Source organism: Hypanus sabinus, chromosome 24 (assembly GCF_030144855.1).
Source record: "Hypanus sabinus isolate sHypSab1 chromosome 24, sHypSab1.hap1, whole genome shotgun sequence".
Taxonomy (NCBI): domain Eukaryota; kingdom Metazoa; phylum Chordata; class Chondrichthyes; order Myliobatiformes; family Dasyatidae; genus Hypanus; species Hypanus sabinus.
Window position 1 is genome coordinate 28,580,651 of NC_082729.1, and position 20,071 is coordinate 28,600,721.

The 20,071-nt window shown below is 48.3% G+C and overlaps 1 protein-coding gene across 1 annotated transcript in view; it reads right to left on the minus strand.

Moving 5' to 3' along the window:
• LOC132380592 (contactin-5-like) overlaps positions 1–20,071 on the minus strand; it is a 166,904-nt gene that overhangs the window by 73,797 nt on the left and 73,036 nt on the right. The window contains 5 exon segments of the mRNA XM_059949513.1: positions 769–950; positions 4,217–4,305; positions 6,932–6,941; positions 8,335–8,542; positions 12,014–12,109. Of these exon segments, the coding sequence (XP_059805496.1) occupies positions 769–950; positions 4,217–4,305; positions 6,932–6,941; positions 8,335–8,542; positions 12,014–12,109 (585 nt within the window).

Here is a 20,071-nt window from a genome sequence, read left to right on the forward strand (position 1 = left end):
AGGCAGGAAAAAAATCACTACAGACACTACCCACCCAGCAAACTGCCTTTTCCAAAATCTCCCTACTGGAACGTGCGATAGGGCTGTTAAAACAAAAATCTCACATCATCTTAAATGTCTCTTTCCCCCAGACAGTTAGTATAATCAATCATTCTAGTTACCACCCCAACGTCCCTTATCTATTACCTCTATCTCAGCACTGCAAACACTTTTATAATGCTGTTTACATTGTAAATACAGACTGGTATTTATGTACACTGAATGTTGAAAAGCCTTGACAGAGTGGATGTGGAGCGAATGTTTCCTGAGCTGGGGGAGTCTAGGACCGGGGGCACAGCTTCAGAATAGAGGGACATCCATTAAGAACAGAGGTGAGGAGGTATGAAAATGGTGAAACTGTTGAATTCATTGCCACAGGCAGCTGTGGAGGCCAAGCAATTGGATAGAGTTAAGACAGAGGATGACTGGTCAGGGTTTGAAAGGTTACAGGGAGAGGGAAATGGATCAGCCATGATGGAATGGTAGAGCAGACTCAATGGGCCGAATGGCCTAATTCTGCTCCCATCTCTGATGGTCTTATGTTTTTATGCACATTATATTCCAAAACAGTACTTTAATCTCTACCTTAGTATAATTCTTTATAATTGTTGAATGTTGTATGTCACACCCTGACCAACACACCATAGCAAAGAGATATGACAAACAAAGCCGATGCTTGAGAACCCGCCGTCCTCTACCGTGATTCCGCACGTCACCGCGAACACTCACTGTGGACCAGCAGGACCCCCCGGACGACGCTCTCCCCCTGCGAGTTCTCTGCCCTGCATTCGTAGGTGCCCGCGTCGCCTGCCTCGACGCTCAGGATCTCCAGGACAGCCCGAGACTTCCGCAGCCTCGCTCGGCTCGGCAGGTCACCGCTCGTCCTCCGCCAGCTGATGGTGGGAACTGGGCTGCAGTAGGACGGGGCAGCAGGTCAGGGATTGAGGCACACACACACACACGCGCGCGCAGTAAGGATGAGGGCTTCAGGTCAGGATCTATCACCAGTCCCACACAATGTCACAGCAACCCCCCCCCACCACCCACTGTAACCTCTCAACTCCCAACTTCCATCCTCCTGCAGTCAGTAGCAAGTTGCCTATCTGTGTTTTGGTATGAGGCTGCAGTTTCGCTCCCCCACTCTGCTGTTAAAAGGGTAAAAAGACCCCGATGGGATTTATATAGGGGCTTCTGAATAGTAACCAAGATGTGGGCTACAAATTACTATGGGAGATAGAAGATATATTTCTACAGCAGTCATGGTGGATTTCAATATGCATGTAGCTTGGGAATATCGGGTTAGTGCTGGATCCCAAGAGAGGGAATTTGTAGAACGCCTATGAGATATTTTTTTTGTTGAAGCAGCTTGTTGTTGAAGCAACTAGGGGTATGGAAATTCTGGATTGGTTGTTGTGATTTGATTAGAGAGCTTAAGGTAAAGGAACCCTTGAGAGGCAGTGATCATAATACGGTAGAATTCACCCTGCGGTTTGATAGACGGAAGCTAAAATCAGATTTATCAGTGAAGGGAATTACAGAGGCATGAGAGAGGAGTTGTCCGAAGTTGATTGGAAGGGGCCACTAGCAGGGATGACGGCAGAGCAGCAATGGCTGGAGTTTCTGGCGGCAATTCAGAAGGCGCTGTATAGATACATCCCAAAGATGAGGAAGTACTCTAAAAGGAGGAGGACACAACCATGGCTGACAAAGGAACTCAAAGACAGCATAAAAACAAAAGAGAGGACAATTAATATAACACAAATCAGTGGAAAATTAAAGGATTGGGAAGCTTTTAAAAACCAACAGGCAACTAGAAAAAACCATGAAGAGTGAAAATATGAAGGTTAGCTAGCCAATAATATTAAAAAGGAAACCAGAAGTATTTTTTCAGATATGTAAAGACTAAAAGTATTTTCTGCCAGTCTTCACTATGGAAAACACCAAGCAGTACTGCAGAAATTTGAAAGTGTCCAGGGCAAAGTGAGTGTAGTTGCTATTACCAAGAAGAAGGTGCTTGAGAAGCTGAAAGGTCTGGAGGTAGATAAGTCACCTGGACCAGATGGACTACACTTCAGGGTTCTGAAAGAGGAAGCTGAACAGATTGTGGAAGTATTTGTTGTGATCTTTTAAGTTCTAGAATGGTTCTGGAATCTTTCAGGTTCTGGAATGGTTCCAGAGGACTGGAAAATAGAAAATATCGCGCCTCTGTTTAAGAAAAAAGAAAGACAAGAGTCAGGAAGTTATAGGCCAGTTAACGTGGTTGGTCAGTAAGATGATGGAGCCGTTATTAAGGATGATGTTTCGGGGAACTTGGAGGCACATGGTAAAATAGACTGTGGTCAACTTGGTTCCTTTAAGGGGAAAACTTCCCTGACAAATGTGTTGGAATTCTTTGAGGATATAACAGGCAGGATTGACAAAAAAGAATCAGTGGATGTTGTTTATTTGGATTTTTAGGAGACCTTTGAAAAAGTGCTACATATGAGGCTGCTAAACAAGGTAAGAGCCCGTGGTATTACAGGAAAGACATTAGCATAGATTGGCAGTTTGGCAGGAGGCAGTGAGTGGGAATAAAGGGAGCCTTTTCTGGTTGGCTGCCAGTGACTAGCGGTGCTCCGCAGGAGTCAGTATTGGTACTGCCTCTTTTCACGGATTTGGATGATGATTTAATCACTTGGTGGCCAGGTTTGTGGACAAGACAAAGTTAGGTGGAAGGACAGGTAGTGTCGAGGAAGCATGGAGGAATCAGAGGTGCAAGGGGAGTCCTTGTGCAGGATAATTTGCAGGTCGAGTCTCTGGTCATCATTATCACCATCATTTTCCGTGTTGTCTGACGTGGGCGACCATGGTCTTTCCATGACTATGATGGCTCTTGGCAAATTTTTCTGCAGAAGTGGTTTGCCGTTGCCTGCTTCTGGGCCGTGTCCTTACCAGACGGGTGACCCCGGCCATTATCAATCCTCTTCAGAGATTGTCTGCCTGGCACCAGTGGTCACACCACCAGCACTTGTGATCTGCACCGGCTGCTCATACAACCATCCACCACCTGCCCCCGTGGCTTCACGTGACCCTGATCGGGGGGCTGAGCAGGTGCTACACCTTGCCCAGGGGTGACCCGCAGGCTAACGGAGGAAAGGAGTGGCCTTACACTTCCTTTGGGAAGGAAAGCAATATTAACATTCATTTCTAGACGACTAGAATACAAAAGCGAGGATGTAATGCTGAGGCTTTATTTGGCATTGATCAGACCGCACTGGGAGTATTGTGAACAGCTTTGGCCCCCTTATCTAAGAAAGCACGTGCTGACATTGGACAGAGTTCAGAGGAGATTAATGAGAATGAAAGGGTTAATGAATGAGGAGTGTTTGATGCTCCGGGGCCTTTATTCACTTGAATTTAGAAGAATGGGAGTGAATCTCTTTGAAACCTATCAAATAGAGTAGACTTGGAGAACGTGTTTTCCCTTAGTGGGGGAGTCTAGGACCAGAGGGCACAGCCTGAGAATAGAAGGACGTCCATTTAGGACAGAGATGAGGAGGAATTTCTTTAGCCGGATGATGGTGAATATATGGAGCTTGTTGCCACAGGCCAAGTCACTGGGTGTACTTCAAGTGGAGGTGGATAGGTTCTTGATTTGTCAGGACGTCAAAGGTTACAGGGAGAAGGCAGGAAAACGGGGTTGAAATGGATAATAAACCTGCCATGATTGAATTGCAGAGCAGACTTGATGGGCTGAATGGCCTAATTCTGCTCCTATGTCTATGGTCTTATTTCCCCTCCCCCAATCTCTTCACACCTTTCACATTCCCTTTCTCACTCTGTCCCTCCATTTCTCCACACACTTCTACCTTTCACATTCCCTCTATTCATTTTATCTCTCCCTACTTCTCATAATCTCCCCTCCACTCTCTCTCCCACCTCACGTTTCCTCTATTTACTCTCTCCCCTACCTTTCAGGTCCCCCTTCTCTCTCCTCCTCTCTCATCCCCCCTCTCCAATCTTTCTCCCCACCTCTCATATTTCCCATTTCCACTTTCTCTCTCCCCCCACCCCACCCCACTTCCCTTCTCTCTCCAAACCCCCCCCCCCCGCACGCTCAGGTACCCCCTCTTCCCACACCACCCGGCAGTCACTGCCTGTGTTACCGCACCGCCGTTGGGGTTCATGATGGACTCACTTGCCCAGGGCGAAGCACTCGAGAGCCGCCGTCGACTCCTGCAGGACCTGGACCACTGACGGGAAGTGGACCTCCAGCTTGGGTTCGTACTCCCCCCATCGCACCTGGAGAAAGGAGGAGAGCCGCGGGGATGAGGCAGCACTTCGCATCACCCTGCCAGATTGCCCGCACACCCCTGTCATCCACGTAGCCATCCAAACTTCTCTTAGACACTGCAGTCGAACATGCACCCGTCAATCCTGTTGTCTGTTCGATGCACACTCACTCCACCTCTGAGTGAAGCTCTTCCCCCCCAGGTTCCCTTACATATTTCACCTTTCTCCCTTAATCTATGATCTCCGGTTGTAGTCCCACCCAACCTCAGTGGAAAAAGCCTGCTTGCATTTACCCTATCTACACCCCCCCCCATAATTTTGTAAACCTCTGTCAAATCTCCCTTCATTCTCCTATGCTCCAGGGAATAAAATCCCAATTTATTCCTTATAACTCAAGTCCTCAGCAACTTCCGTGTAAATATTCTTTGCAATCTTTCCATTTTATTGATACCTTTCCCACGGGTAGGTGACCAGAAATGCACGCAATACTCCAAATTAAGTCTTAACGACCTCTTATACAACTTAGCACCAGGGTCCCTGGGTACTGGGGAGAGGCCAGCATTGGGTGGCAGAGGTACTGATGCGGGCAGAAGGAGAAGCTACAAGGCACTCACGGTACTGTGCACAGTTCGGGTTGCCGTATGCATGGATGTGGAGGCTGTAGAGAGGGTGCGAAAGAGGTTCACCAGGATGCTGCCCGGATTAGAGAGCGTGCACTGTGCCATACCTTACCCCGTTACACAGCACAGTCTAGGCCCTTCAGCCCATAATCTTGTGCAGGATTCCCTAAAGGGTCACTTGCTGGTTGAGTAAGTGATGAGGAAGTCGAATGCACTGTTAGCATTCACTTCAAGAGGACTGGAATATAAAAGCAAGGATGTCAAGCTGAGGCTGTATAAGGCACTGGTGAGGCCTCACTTGGCGTATTAAGAGCAGTTTTGGGTCCCTTATCTTAGAAAGGATGTCTAACATGAGAAAGGATGCCAGACGCTTCATCAGCCCGAAACGTCGACTGTTCACTCTTCCCACGGAAAGCCTGACCAGCTGAGTTCCTCCAGCCCTTTGTATTGTGTTACTAAGAAGGGACATGCCGATATTGGAGAGGGTTCTCGAGAATGATTGCGGGAATGAAAGGGTTGCCGAACGAGGACCAAAAGATGGGTCTGCAATCCACCGGAATTCAGAAGAATAAGGTGGGTGGGGCAAGTTTCATTGAAACATATCAAATGTTGAAAGGCCTTGATGGAGTGGATGTGGAGAGGATGTTTCCAATGGTGGGGGAGTCCAGGACCTGAAGGCACAGCCTCAGAATGGAGGGACATCCATTTAGAATGGAGATGAGGAGAAGTTTCTTTCGCCAGAGAGTGGAATTCGTTATCACAGGCAGTTGTAGAGGTCGGGTCTTGGGTATGTTTAAGGTAGAGGTTGATAGATTCTTGATTAATCTGGGCATGAGGGGATAAGGGAGAGGGGGGAGGCAGGAGGAAATGGATCAGCCATGATGAAATGGCAGAACAGACATGATGGGCCAAATGGCCTAATTCTGCTCCTATATCTTATGACCTAATGGTTAAATTTCAAATTTTGATTTAATTGTTAAATCGTCTAAGCTCAATCTAACCCTTCCCTCTCCATTTTGCCTGTCATCTTGTGCCTGTATAAGAGACTCTTAAATGCCCCAAATGTATCTTCTGGCAACAATTTTTCCACGCATCCATCACTTTCGGTGTGAGTGAGACCTACCCCTGACACCCTCCAATCATGACCCCTCATATTAACCGTGTCTGCCCTGGGGAAAAGTCTCTGGCTGTCCATTCGATCAATGTCTCTTTTATAAGTAAAGGGTACAGAAAAGGCATAACGCAGGAGTGTTCAGAAAGCTGATGGTGGAGGGAAGTTGAGTGTTCCTGTACTGCAAAGAAACAGTTCCTCTGAAGTTTCCCGAATTCCTGTAATACCCTGCACTCTCATCTCGTTTAGCAGCTTCACATGTGGCACCTTGTCAAAGGCCTCTGAAAATCCAGGTACACAACATCCACCGATTCTCCTGTCTACCCTGCTTGTTATTTCCTCAAAGAATTCCAACAGATTCGTCAGGCAAAATTTCCTCATGCTGAATTCAGCCAATTTTATCACGTGCCTTCTGAAACCTCATCCTTAGTAATGGACCTTTCCAACCACAGAAGTCAGGAATTATAATTTTCTTTCTTTTGCCTCCCTCCTTTTTTAAGTTCCAGTTCTCCAAAACCATTTCAGAATTTATTGGATCTTGTATGATTATTACTAATGCCTCCACAATCTCTTAGCTACCTCTGGGGTGTCGTCTGTCTGGTCCAGGTGACTTATCTACCTTCAGCCCATTCAGTTTCCCAAGCACCTTCTCCTTAGTATTTGTGACTACTGTACACTCACTTCTCTCCCCCCCCCCCCGACGTTCTTGAATTTCTGACGCGGTTCCGGTGTTTCCCACAGTGAAGACTGATGCAAAATATTTAAGTTTGTTTGCCATTTCTTCATCCACCAGTTCTGTCATTTTCCAGCAATCTGATATCTACTTCCACCTCTTTTACTCTTTGTATATCTGAAAAAGCCTTTGGTATCCTGTTTTATATTATTGCACTTCTCCTTATCTCCTTATTGCATTTTTTAGTTTCCTTTTGTTGGCTTCTCAATCTTCCAACTTCCCTCTTTTTTATATATTATATGTTCTCTCTTTTGACTTTATGTTGTCTTTGATGGCCCCTGTCATCCACGGTTGCCTCATCGTCCCTTTAGAATATTGCTTCTTCTTGGGATGAACATTCTGTGCCTTCCGAATTGTTCCCAGAAACTCCAGCCATTGCTGTTCTGCCATCATCCCTGCTAGAGTCCCCTTCCAATCCACTTTGCCAGCTCCTCGCTCATCCTCTGTAATTCCCTTTACTCCACTGATACATTCTGATACTGATACATCTGACGTTAGCTTCTCCCTCTCAAACTGCAGTGACAATGATCACTGTCTCCTAAGGGTTCCTTTACCTTAAGCTCTCCAATCAAGTCTGGTTCATTACACAACGCCCAGTCCAGAATTAACTTTCTTCTAGTGAGCTCAACCACAAGCTGCTCTGAAAAGGCATCTCATAGGCCTTTGGCAAATTTCTTCTCGTGAGATCCCGTACCAACTTGGTGTTCTCAGTTTATTGAAATCCCCCATGATTATCATAAACGTTGCCTTTTTTTTACAAGCCTTTTCCTGTTTTAATTTGTACCAAACATCCAGGCTACTGTTCGGGGGTCTGTATATAACTCCATCAGAATCAATTCATCCTTATCGCAAGAAATTCTGCAAAGATTGGAAATATTTTGCACATACAAAATGCTGCAGGATCTCAGCAGGTCAGACAGTATCCATGGAAATGAACAGTCAATGTTAACTCCAGCCACAAGGGTTCTATATCTTCTGATCCTATGTCCCCTCTTTCTCAGGATTTGATTTCAATTGTACCAACAGAGCCACCCCACTCCCTCTGCCCACATCCCTGTCCTCTCGATACACGTATCCTTGGATGTTAAGCTCCCAGCTGTGATCTTCTTTCAACCACGACCTCTCATCTATGTAGCTATCCAAACGTTTCTTAAAAATTACAATTGAACTGCATCTATCACTTCCTCTGGCAGCTCGTTCCACATAATCATCAGCTTTTGTGTGAAAACGTGGCCCCTCCGGTCACTTTGAAATCTTTCACCTCTTACCCTAAAACCATGTCCCTAGTTTTGGAATCCCCTACCCTGAGAAAAGGCTGTTATGATCTACCTAATCTTATGTCTCAAAGAGATTCTTCCTGCTTCACAATATCGTCCCCCTGACCCCACACACACACACACACACACTCTCATTCTCTCTCTCTCTCTGTCTCACTCTCTCACACCCCACCCCCTCAGGCCTTCTCTTTATACCTACGATGGGGGTTTTTAACCACAGCCGTGTAGGGGAGGCAGGGCTTTCAGCTCAGTGCCTGTGTGAGAGATGGTGGGGGGGAGGACTTACCGTCCTCACGGAGGGTGAGGGAGGTGGGGGGACTGAGCACCCTGCGGCCACTCCTCACGTCCTTCAGCTGGCAGATGTAGCGGCCCACGTCCAGCAGGGTGGCTTTGGCGATGTACAGGTTCCCCGTCACCTGGGAGACGAACCGGCGGCTGTCCTCTTCCACCGAACGGGGCAGGGCGCCGTACACCCAGGAGTAAACCACCTCTGGGAAGAGGGGAGGAATAGAATGGAATGGGGAGAGGGGAGAGGATAGTGGGAGGTTCAGGACATGGGGAGGGGAGAGGGCACGGAGAAAAGGAGAAAGAGGGCACGGCGAAAAGGGGAATAGATCAGAGAGGGGCAAGGAGAGATTGAGCAGGGGCAGGGGGATTACAGTTCAGAGAGGGGGATAGGGAGGAGAGAAGGGATGAACAAGAGACGGGGAGATTGGGAGAGAGAGGAGGGGGGAAAGAGTGGACATTATGGTTTGGAGAGGGGAACAGGGGACATGAAGAGATGGGGCAGGATAGAGAGGGGGTTGGGTTCAAGAGGGGGAGAAGAACAGGATGGGAGATGCAATGGGGCAGAGGGAGACAGGGAAGAGTGGTAGGAAGATAGGGGATTGGGGAAAACATTGGAGGATGGGGGCAAGGAGAGTGGAATTGAGAGATAGAGGGAAGGAAGAGAAAGACAGGTCAGGGGAGGGTGAAGTGGGGGGGGGGGGTGAAGGAACAAACACATTATCTCACATTCACATCTGCTTTCACTGTGCCCAACTCTCCAATCAATCTATTTCCCTCTGCACCTCTTCTCCTTCCACACCCACTATTCTGTCATCTGCAGACTTGCATATCAGAACATGTCCAATCTCGTCTGCAGTATTTCAAACCACAGCGACCCAGTGCCAACCCCTGGGGTACATTGCGGGTTAGGAAAATACCCTTATCCTGCTGCAGCCATGCCAACTGGTGTGCCCTGGGATCCCAAGGCCGTGATGATCTGGACCCGTTTACCTTGACAGAAGTCTCACAGCAGTCTTTGTGAGATGCTTGAAGGCCAGCGATGTGGACCAGTGACGGAGGACGTCCACAGCTGTCTCAGGTTGGTGGGTCGCTGGATCAGACAGCTGTGAGAGCAGGAGGTATGAGGACCGCTGAATTGGCATCTCATCATTGTCTAGTCTGGGCGTCACACTGAAGATCAAAGCCCGAAGGCGGGTCAGAAGTGCAGAAAGTCGGAAGCCGATGGTCAAGGCCAGGAGGCTGCAGGCCTGTCCTGGAGTGGGTGTGTGTATAGATTGAGATTTGTTCTGTCGCTGCTGGTTGTGTTCTGTGTTCTTCTCAGCATTGTGAACATGACACGTTGGTGCCGGAATGTGTGGAAACACTTGTGGGCTGCCCCCAGCCCACCCTCAGCACATCCTTTGGGTGTGCTGGTTGTTAACGCAACGATGCACCTTGAGGTGTGTTTCAGTGTACGCGTGATGAATGAAAAAGAATCTGGATATAGATCATGCCTTCCCGCTCTACCTTCCCCAGTTTTCAAAGTGTGCGTGCAGTACACAACGCTGAGATTCGTCTTCCCTCAGACAGCCAGGAAACAAAGAAAACCACGGAACCCATTCAAACGCCCCACCCAACATGCAAAAGAGAAACAGATCGCGCAGACGACGGAAAAAACGAGTAACAAACACAGAACACAAAACACCGACCCCTAACGTCATCGACAGAGTCCAGGCATATTCAGTGCAGTTCAATCGGGCGCCGTGCTGTTTGTTGACGGCCCCAATCAAAATCGCACAAAGTAGCCACAAAAAAGCAACAAGGCACCAGACGCACAGAGGCCAATCCACACACTAAACTTTGCCAAAGACCCAGGGCTCCAGCATCAAGCAAGGCCATTTGTGCGCAAGTACCTTCCTCTGGGGGCAGTTAGCAAGAGAGGGACCATCACATGCAGACACCTTCCTCTGTCAGCAGAGAAAGAGAGATGCTGGTCTCCCCTCAACCTTCCCTGATGCTTTAATTGGTGAGATCGGAGAGAAATGGAGTGGCTTATCGGCCTCGACACCTCACGCTTCGCTGGAAACCTCACCGAACACGCTCGGAGACAGATCACTCAAACAGCGCCTAGACCTTCCTCCAATCAACTTACAATTATGCCCCCTCATATTAGCCATTTCCACCAATCGATTTAAGCCTCTTATCACCTTGTACACCTCTGTCAATAATAATAATAAATACTTTATTGATCCCGAGTGGGAAATTAGTTCGTTACAGCAGCAACATTGAAAAACACATTTAGCAGTGTGCAGACTTAACTAACAATAAAGTACAGGATAATAATTTACCAATGTGTAACAATCTGCAGTAATAATGTAGGAAATTAACTGTTGTATATGCTTATTGCATTTGGTAGGAAAAAACTTCTATAACGATCCTCGTGACAGCAGAACTGAATGAATCTGCTGTTTTTTCAGTCGGTCATGGACCATAACGGATCACAGTTTGTGTAGCGACCTCCTCTCCACCACTGACACAAGAGAGTCCGGGTTGTAGCCAAGGGTGAGCTATTTATTCTTTTTGCATCACCAGCACCAATGCTGCTCTCAATAGTGTTACGTACTCGTGACACATGACAGTGGTGCCCTTGTCACGTGACTGGGGTTGAAGCTGTACTGGACTTGAGGTGATGGTCTTGTGATGGTGGTGACGTCATTTTCCCGCCAGTAGAGATCATGTGACGGTTTTTTTTACAGGTTATAAAAGGTAGACCCCACCCTGTGAGGAGGGGCAGTTCGTGGCTGGATTTGCCAGGTTGACTTCATGCCACTGCGTGATTTAAGTGATGACGCAGTTTAGTTGAAGGATGAAGTTTTTATTTAATGCCTAAAGTTTAAAAGGTCATTGCCAGCAGGTTCTTTATGATTCTGTTAGTTTGAGAATTAGAGGAGAGTGAAGATTCAAAGTTGGAAGTTAAAGATTGAGGAGAATCGCTTTCTACGGTGAAACGGGGGCGACCTTTGTTTGATCCTTATTTGGAAGGATTTCGTTGACTATCTTCGTGTTAATCCCTAGGTTTACCTAGAAAGGATTGAAGGTAGTGGAGAAGGAAAGGTCAGTGCCTTTAAGCCGTTCTGTTTTGTGAATTCTTCGTGGGAAGTTTGACGTCGGGGATCGAAGCAAGCGACGTGAAAGAGAATTTAAATCGTCCTATAAAGTCTCTCCTTTTAAATGGACTGTGAGCATATTGAACTTTTGGCAATACCACTTTAAAGAACTGTTTTGGAATATCACTTTACGAACTGTTTGAACAGCCGCTCAGCAGCTGTTTCCGGTTACGGTAGTGTTTGTTTACTTTTGGGGGGTTTGTTTTCGGTGTTTAATAAATGTGTTGTTTGTTATAAGAAACCCTTGCCGATCTCATATATTTATTGTTGCCTGAATACGTAACAATAGTCATCTGGTGAATTTAATAACAAATTTACTTTGAACATTGATTGCTGGTGCTGTTAAGATAACTGCTGCACTGAGTTTCTAACCAAGCACCCTTCCACCCTGGCCAACTAGCATCACACACTCCTCCTATCCCTTCCCTCCTACTCCGTCCCGCCCCACACCAATTCCTGAACCTTTCGACCCTCGTCTCTTTACCCTCGCTCTCCCCAGCCGACACGTGGACAGAGGGGTGGCTCACCTGTAGTATGTGAAGGCGCAGAGCACATAAGCACCACGCCCTGTCCCTCACGCACGGACACCGGCCCACGCTGGTGATCACTGAAGTTACTGAGATCTGAGAGAGAAGCAGAAAGAAATACTCATTGTGAATGTCGTGAATCCCGGGGTCAAACACAAAGAAAATCTCCCTCAACACCGTCCCATCACACACTCACGGGGTCAGACACAGAGTGAATCTCCCTCTACACTGTCCCATCACACACTCCCGGGGTCAGACACAGAGTGAAACTCCCTCCACACCGTCCCTTCACACACTCCCGGGGTCAGACACAGATTGAAGCTCCCTCCACACCGTCCCATCACACACTCCCGGGGTCAGACACAGAGTGAATCTCCCTCCACACCGTCCCATCACACACTCCCGGGGTCAGACACAGAGTGAATCTCCCTCTACACCCTCCCATCACATACTCCCGGGGTCAGACACAGAATGAATCTCCCTCCACACCGTCCCATCACACACTCCCGGGGTCAGACACAGAGTGAATCTCCCTCCACACCGTCCCATCACACACTCCCGGGGTCAGACACAGAGTGAATCTCCCTCAACACCGTCCCATCACACATTCCCGGGGTCAGACACAGAGTGAAGCTCCCTCCATACCGTCCCATCACACACTCCCGGGGTGAGACAGAGTGAATCTCCCTCCATTCCGTCCCATCACACACTCCCGGAGTCAGACACAGAGTGAATCTCCTTCCACTCCGTCCCATCACACACTCCCAGGGTCAGACACAGAGTGAATCTCCCTCCACTCCGTCCCATCACACACTCCTGGGGTCAGACACAGAGTGAATCTCCCTCCACTCCGTCCCATCACACACTCCCGGGGTCAGACACAGAGTGAAACTCCCTCCACACCGTCCCATCACACACTCCCGGGGTGAGACAGAGTGAATCTCCCTCCATTCCGTCCCATCACACACTCCCGGAGTCAGACACAGAGTGAATCTCCCTCTACACCCTCCCATCACACACTCCCGGGTCAGACACAGAGTGAATCTCCCTCCACACCGTCCCATCACACACTCCCGGGGTCAGACACAGAGTGAATCTCCCTCTACACCCTCCCATCACACACTCCCGGGGTCAGACACAGAGTGAAATTCTCTCCACACCGTCCCATCACACACTCCCGGGGTCAGACACAGAGTGAATCTCCCTCTACACCCTCCCATCACACACTCCCGGGGTCAGACACAGAGTGAATCTCCCTCCACACCGTCCCATCACACACTCCCGGGGTCAGACACAGAGTGAATCTCCCTCTACACCCTCCCATCACACACTCCCGGGGTCAGACACAGAATGAATCTCCCTCCACACCGTCCCATCACACACTCCCGGGGTCAGACACAGAGTGAATCTCCCTCCACACCGTCCCATCACACACTCCCGGGGTCAGACACAGAGTGAATCTCCCTCCACACCGTCCCATCACACAATCCCGGGGTCCGACACAGAGTGAATCTCCCTCAACACCGTCCCATCACACATTCCCGGGGTCAGACACAGAGTGAAGCTCCCTCCATACCGTCCCATCACACACTCCCGGGGTGAGACAGAGTGAATCTCCCTCCATTCCGTCCCATCACACACTCCCGGAGTCAGACACAGAGTGAATCTCCTTCCACTCCGTCCCATCACACACTCCCAGGGTCAGACACAGAGTGAATCTCCCTCCACTCCGTCCCATCACACACTCCTGGGGTCAGACACAGAGTGAATCTCCCTCCACTCCGTCCCATCACACACTCCCGGGGTCAGACACAGAGTGAAACTCCCTCCACACCGTCCCATCACACACTCCCGGACTCAGACACAGACTAAAGCTCCCTCAACACTGTCCCATCACACATTCCGGGGATCAGACACAGAGTGAAGCTCCCTCCACACCGTCCCATCACACACTCCCTGGGTCAGACACAGAATGAATCTCCCTCCACACCGTCCCATCACACATTCCGGGGATCAGACACAGAGTGAAGCTCCCTCCATACCGTCCCATCACACACTCCCGGGGTGAGACAGAGTGAATCTCCCTCCATTCCGTCCCATCACACACTCCCGGAGTCAGACACAGAGTGAATCTCCCTCCACTCCGTCCCATCACACACTCCCAGGGTCAGACACAGAGTGAATCTCCCTCCACTCCGTCCCATCACACATTCCTGGGGTCAGACACAGAGTGAATCTCCCTCCACTCCGTCCCATCACACACTCCCGGGGTCAGACACAGAGTGAAACTCCCTCCACACCGTCCCATCACACACTCCCGGACTCAGACACAGACTAAAGCTCCCTCAACACCATCCCATCACACATTCCGGGGATCAGACACAGAGTGAAGCTCCCTCCACACCGTCCCATCACACACTCCCGGGGTCAGACACAGAATGAATCTCCCTCCACACCGTCCCATCACACATTCCGGGGATCAGACACAGAGTGAAGCTCCCTCCACACCGTCCCATCACACACTCCCGGGGTCAGACACAGAATGAATCTCCCTCCACACCGTCCCATCACACATTCCGGGGATCAGACACAGAGTGAAGCTCCCTCCACACCGTCCCATCACACACTCCCGGGGTCAGACACAGAGTGAAGCTCCCTCCTCACCGTCCCATCACACACTCCTGGGGTCAGACACAGAGTGAATCTCTCTCCACTTCGTCACATCACAAACTCCCGGGGTCAGACACAGAGTGAATCTCCCTCCACACTGTCCCATCACACACTCCCGGGGTCAGACACAGAGTGAAACTCCCTCCACACCGCCCCATCACACACCTCAGGTCAGACACAGAGTGAATCTCCCTCCACACCATCCCATCACCCACTCCCGGGGTCAGACACAGAGTGAAACTCCCTCCACTCTGTCCCATCACACACCTCAGGTCAGATGTAGAGCAAAGTTCCCTCCATACCAGAGTTCAAAGTAAATTTCCTATCAAAGTCCATATGTCACCATATTTACCCCTGAGATTCAGTTTATTATGGGAATATTCAGTAAATGCAAGAAACGCAGTAGAATCATTGATAGACCCCGCCCAACAGAATGGACAGACAACCAATATATAAAAGACAACAAACTGCAAATACAAAATAAAAAGATAATTAAGGAATAAATAATGGGAACTGAGATGAAGAGCCCTGAACTGAGTCCATTGGTTTTGAGAATATTTTAATATTGGGATGAGTGAAGTTGAGTAAAGTTATGCCATCTGTGGTTCAGGAGTCTGATGGTTGAGGGGTAATAACTGTTCCTGAACCTGGTGGTGTGAGCCCTGAGGCTCCTGTCACAGCTTCCAGATGGCAGTAGAGAGAAGAGACCCTGTTCTGGGTGGCGGGGGTCCCTGATGATGGATGCTGCTTTCCTGCATCAGTGCTTCATATGGATGTGCTCAATAGTGCAGAGGGCTTTTCCTGTGATGGATTGGGCCGTATCCACTACTTTTTGTAGGATTTTCCATTTAAAGACATTGGTGTTTCCATACCGGGCTGTGATGCAGCCTGTCAATATACCCTCCTCCACACATCTATAGTAGTTTTTCGAAGTTTTAGATGTCATGTCGAATCTTCTGAAACCTCTTAGGAAGTAGATGCTGTCGTGATCTCTTTGTAATGCCACTTGTGTTCAGGACCCTGGACAGATCCTCTGAGATGATAACACAGTGGAATTTAAAGCTCCTGACCCTTTCCTCCTCTGAATCCTCATCCTCTGGTTTCCTCCTCCTGAAGCCCATAGTCATCATGGTCTTGCTGACGTTGAGTGGGAGGTTGTTGTTGTGGCATCGCTCAGCCAGATTTTCAATCTTGCCCCCTATATGCTGATTCATCGCCACTTTTGATGTGGCCAATGACAGTAATATCATCTGCAAACTTAAATAAGGCCACAGGTGTAAAGTGGGTAGAGAAGGGGGCAAAGCACACAGCCTTGTGGTGCACCTGTGCTGGTGGAGATGATGGAGGAGATGTTTTTGCCAAACTGAACTGACTGGGGTCTGAAAGTGAGGAGACCAAAGATCCGATTGCACAAGGAGGCATTGAGGCCAAGGTCCTGAAGGTTAATTAGTTTTGAGGGGACGATGGTACTGAATGCCAAGCCGTTGTTGAGGAGGGGCATTCTGATGTATGCAGCTTTACTGTACAGGGTTCCAGGGTTGAGTGAAAAGCCGATGAAAAGGCACCCGCTGTGGACCTGTTGTGACAGTAGACAAATTGGAGTGGATTCAACCCATCAGACCCTTGCGGAGCAGCATGTTCTTTGGAACAGCAAAGAAAAAAAATTTTAAAGCATTTTTTCCAAACTCTGTATGTGTGGCTTTGGGTTGAGGTAGCCCTGCTCATTGACGGCCCTGTGTGGAGCTGGTTCTAACAGCTCGGGGTTTAGCACACTGCGTGGAGTCCAACCACCCTGAGTGAGAAATATTCTGGGGACAGGAGAGTCCCCCGGATCACGTGGACCTATTGTCTCAGTTCCTTTGTTGTGCAGTTCATTATAGCAAATACAGGCCCTTCAGCCCATGATGTTGTGCTGACCTTTTAACTTGTCTAAGAAAATAGCTAACCCTTCCATCCTACATAGCCCTCCATTTTTCTATCATCTGTGAGTCTATCAAAGAGTCTCTTAAATGCCCCTAATGTATCTGCCTCTACCACCACCCTGACAGCACATTCCACACACTGTGTAAAAAACCTACCTCAGGTTTTCCCCTAACTTTCCTCCAACCACTGTAAAATCATGGCCCCTCATGTTATTCTCTGGGGAAAAAATCTCTGGCAATCCACTCAGCCTCTGCCTCTTATACTCCTCAATCAAGTCACCTCATCCTCCTCCACTCCAAAGTGAAAAGCCCCAACTCTTAAGAGGTGCTTCTCTAATCCAAGCTAAACCTCCTCTGCACCCTCCTCATCCTTTCTATAATGAGGCTACCCACACTGAGCACAATACTCCTATTCTGGTCTATATAGGGCTGCAACATTACCTCGTAGCTCTTGAACTCAATCCCTGACTGATGAAGGCCAACACACCATGCACCTTCTTAACCACCCAATCAACTTGTGTAGCAACTTCAGACATGAATCCCAAGATCCCTCTGGCCCTCCACACTGCTAAGAATCCTGCTATTATTCTGCCTTCAAATTCGACCTTCCAAAGTGAACCACTTCACACTTTCCGGGTTGAACTCCATCTGCCAGTTCTCAAGCCCAGCTCTGCATCCTGTCCATGTCCCGTTGTAACTTATGACAACCGTCCACACTGCCCACAGCTCATCCGGCCTTTGGCCCACAGTGTCAAAGTCAAACTTGGATAGGAGCAGAGTGGGGAGTATCCTAACTGGTTGCATCACGGCCTGATATGCAAACATCAATGCCTAGAAACAGACGCATCTAACTTAGCCCAGCCCATCACAGGCAAAACCCTCCCCACCATTGAGCATACTTACATAGAACACTGCCGCAAGAAAGCAGTATCCATTACCTAAGATCGCGTACCATGCCCTCTTCTCACCAACGGGGAGGAGATACAAGAGTCTGAAGACCCACACTCAATGATTCAGGAACAGCCTTATCTCCTCCACCATCAGATCTCTGAACTGTCCATAACACCATCTCATAATTCTTTCTTTTTTCAGTCATAGAAAACTACAGCGCAGAAACAGGCCCTTCAGCCCATCTATTCCCATGCCAAACCTTTTGAACTGCCTACTCCCATCAACCTGCATCAGGACCATAGCCCTCCAAACCCTTCTCATCCATGTACTGATCCAGTCTTCTCGTAAACATTGAAATCAAAATCGTATCCCCCCCTTTGCACTGGCAGCTCCATCCCCTCTGAGTGAAGTTCCCTTTAACCCTAAACCCATGACCTCTCATTGTAATCAGTGGAAAAGCCTGCTTGCATTTACCCTATCTGGACCCCTCATGATTCTGTATACCTCTATCAGATCTACCCTGAATCTTCCACGCTCCAGGAATAAAGTCCTAACCTACTCAAACTTTCCCCATGACTCAGATCCTCCAGTTCCAGCAACGTTCTTGTAAATTTTCTCTGCACTCTTTCAGCCTTGTTTCCATCTTTCCTGTAGGTAGGAGACCAGAGCAGCACACAATACTCCAAACTGGGTCTCACCAATGTCTTATACAGCTTTAACATAACTTCTCACTTGTACCATGTATTTACTGTACTAATTCATAGTCATTTTGGCAGATATATTAGGGGCATTTAAGAAACTCTCAGATAGGAACAGGAACGATAGAAAAATGGAGCTATGTGGAAGGGTAGGATTTGATTGATCTTAGAATAGGTTACAAAGTCAGAACAATATCGTGGGCCGAAGGGCCTGTACTGTATTATCCTTTTCTCTGTTCTAAATTTAAGTCTTAAGTACTGTTGCCACATAAACAACAAATTTCACATTGTGTAAGTCCATGATAATCAAACTGATTCTGACTCTAAGTTTCAATCCCTCAATCTATGAAATATTCATTTGTCTCCACTTTAAACATAATCAATGATCTGGTCTCCAACCCCACCTCCCCCTTGGGAGGCAAAGAGTTCCAGAGCCTCACCTCCCTCTGAAAGAGGAGGACTCTCCACATGCGTGTGAAACGAGCAGCCCCTCACTGTGTACCTGCGTCCGCACCCCTCCCACTGCTGCAAACGTCCTCCCATCATCTGCCGCTTCAAGTCCCCTTAGGGACTCGTATGTCCGAGCAAAGTCTCCTTTCATTCTTCTGGGAGACAGACAGAGAGGGAGGGAGGGTGTGATATCGAACAAATAAAGAAAAAATGGGATGGAGGTAGAGACGGATAAAAAAAGAGGTGGATCAAAAAAGATTTTGCAGATGCTGGAAATCTGGAGAATGCACACCAAGTGCTGGAAGAACTCCGCAGGTCAGGCAATCTTTTTGCACTGGCTACATTCCCTCTTATCTCTACCTTTTCAGGAAATAGGGCTGAATTGGGTCACAACAACGGCAGCAAAACCAAAGATTATCATCTGCAGGAGGAAGCAGCCAGAGGTCCATGAGCCACTTCTCACGGGGGGGGGGGGTCAGAGGAGGAGATTTCCTTGGTGTAATCATGTGTGCAGGTCTATCCTGAGACCAGCACCCAGGTACCATTATAAAGAAGCCATAACACCTCTAGTTCCTTCGAAGTTTGTGTAGACTCGGCATGTCACCAAAATCTTCGACAACCATCTCTAGATGCACCATGGAGAGCATCACGGGCTGGAATGGAAGCACCGATACCCAGGAATGGAAAAATCCACAGAAAATGGTAACGCAGCTCAGTCGACCACAGGCTAAGCCCTCCCCGCTACTGAGCGCAATTACATGGTGCGCTGCCACAAGAAAGCAGCATCTACCATCTAGGAGTGATGTCCTCTTCTCATTACTACCATTTGACAGGAGATACAGGAGCCTTAGGTCCCCACCAGGAATTTATTACCCCTCAACCGTCAGGCTCCTGAACCAGTGTGGATAACATCACCTCTCTCAACTCTGAACTGACTACACAATGTACTTACAAAGACTCTACGACTCATTCCTGGTGTGACTTATTTATATTTGCACAAACTTTGTTTTCTTTTGCACTTTGGTCGCTGCCAGATTTTGTTTATTTATACTTTCCGTAAATTCTGTTGCATTTCATAATTGCCTGCGAGAAATTGAATTTCAGGGTCGATGTACTTTGCTAATAAATTTTATTTGACTTTGAAAGGTCTCGGCCTGAAACATTAACTGTTCACTTCCCTCCACAGATGCTGCCTGACCCGCTGAGTTCCCCCGGATTAGAAAGCGGATCGACAGCGCATATGGGGAGAAGGAAGGAAGGAGTGAGAGTGTGACTCGAAATCTGATTTGCAAACTCTGACATATGTTGTGAAATGTGTTGCTTTGCATAAAATCTACTATAAATTACAGTACGAAAAAATGTTTAGAAATTAAATAAGTGGTGTAAAATGAGGGCAAAATTAGTGTGGAAGTGTTCATGGACCTTTC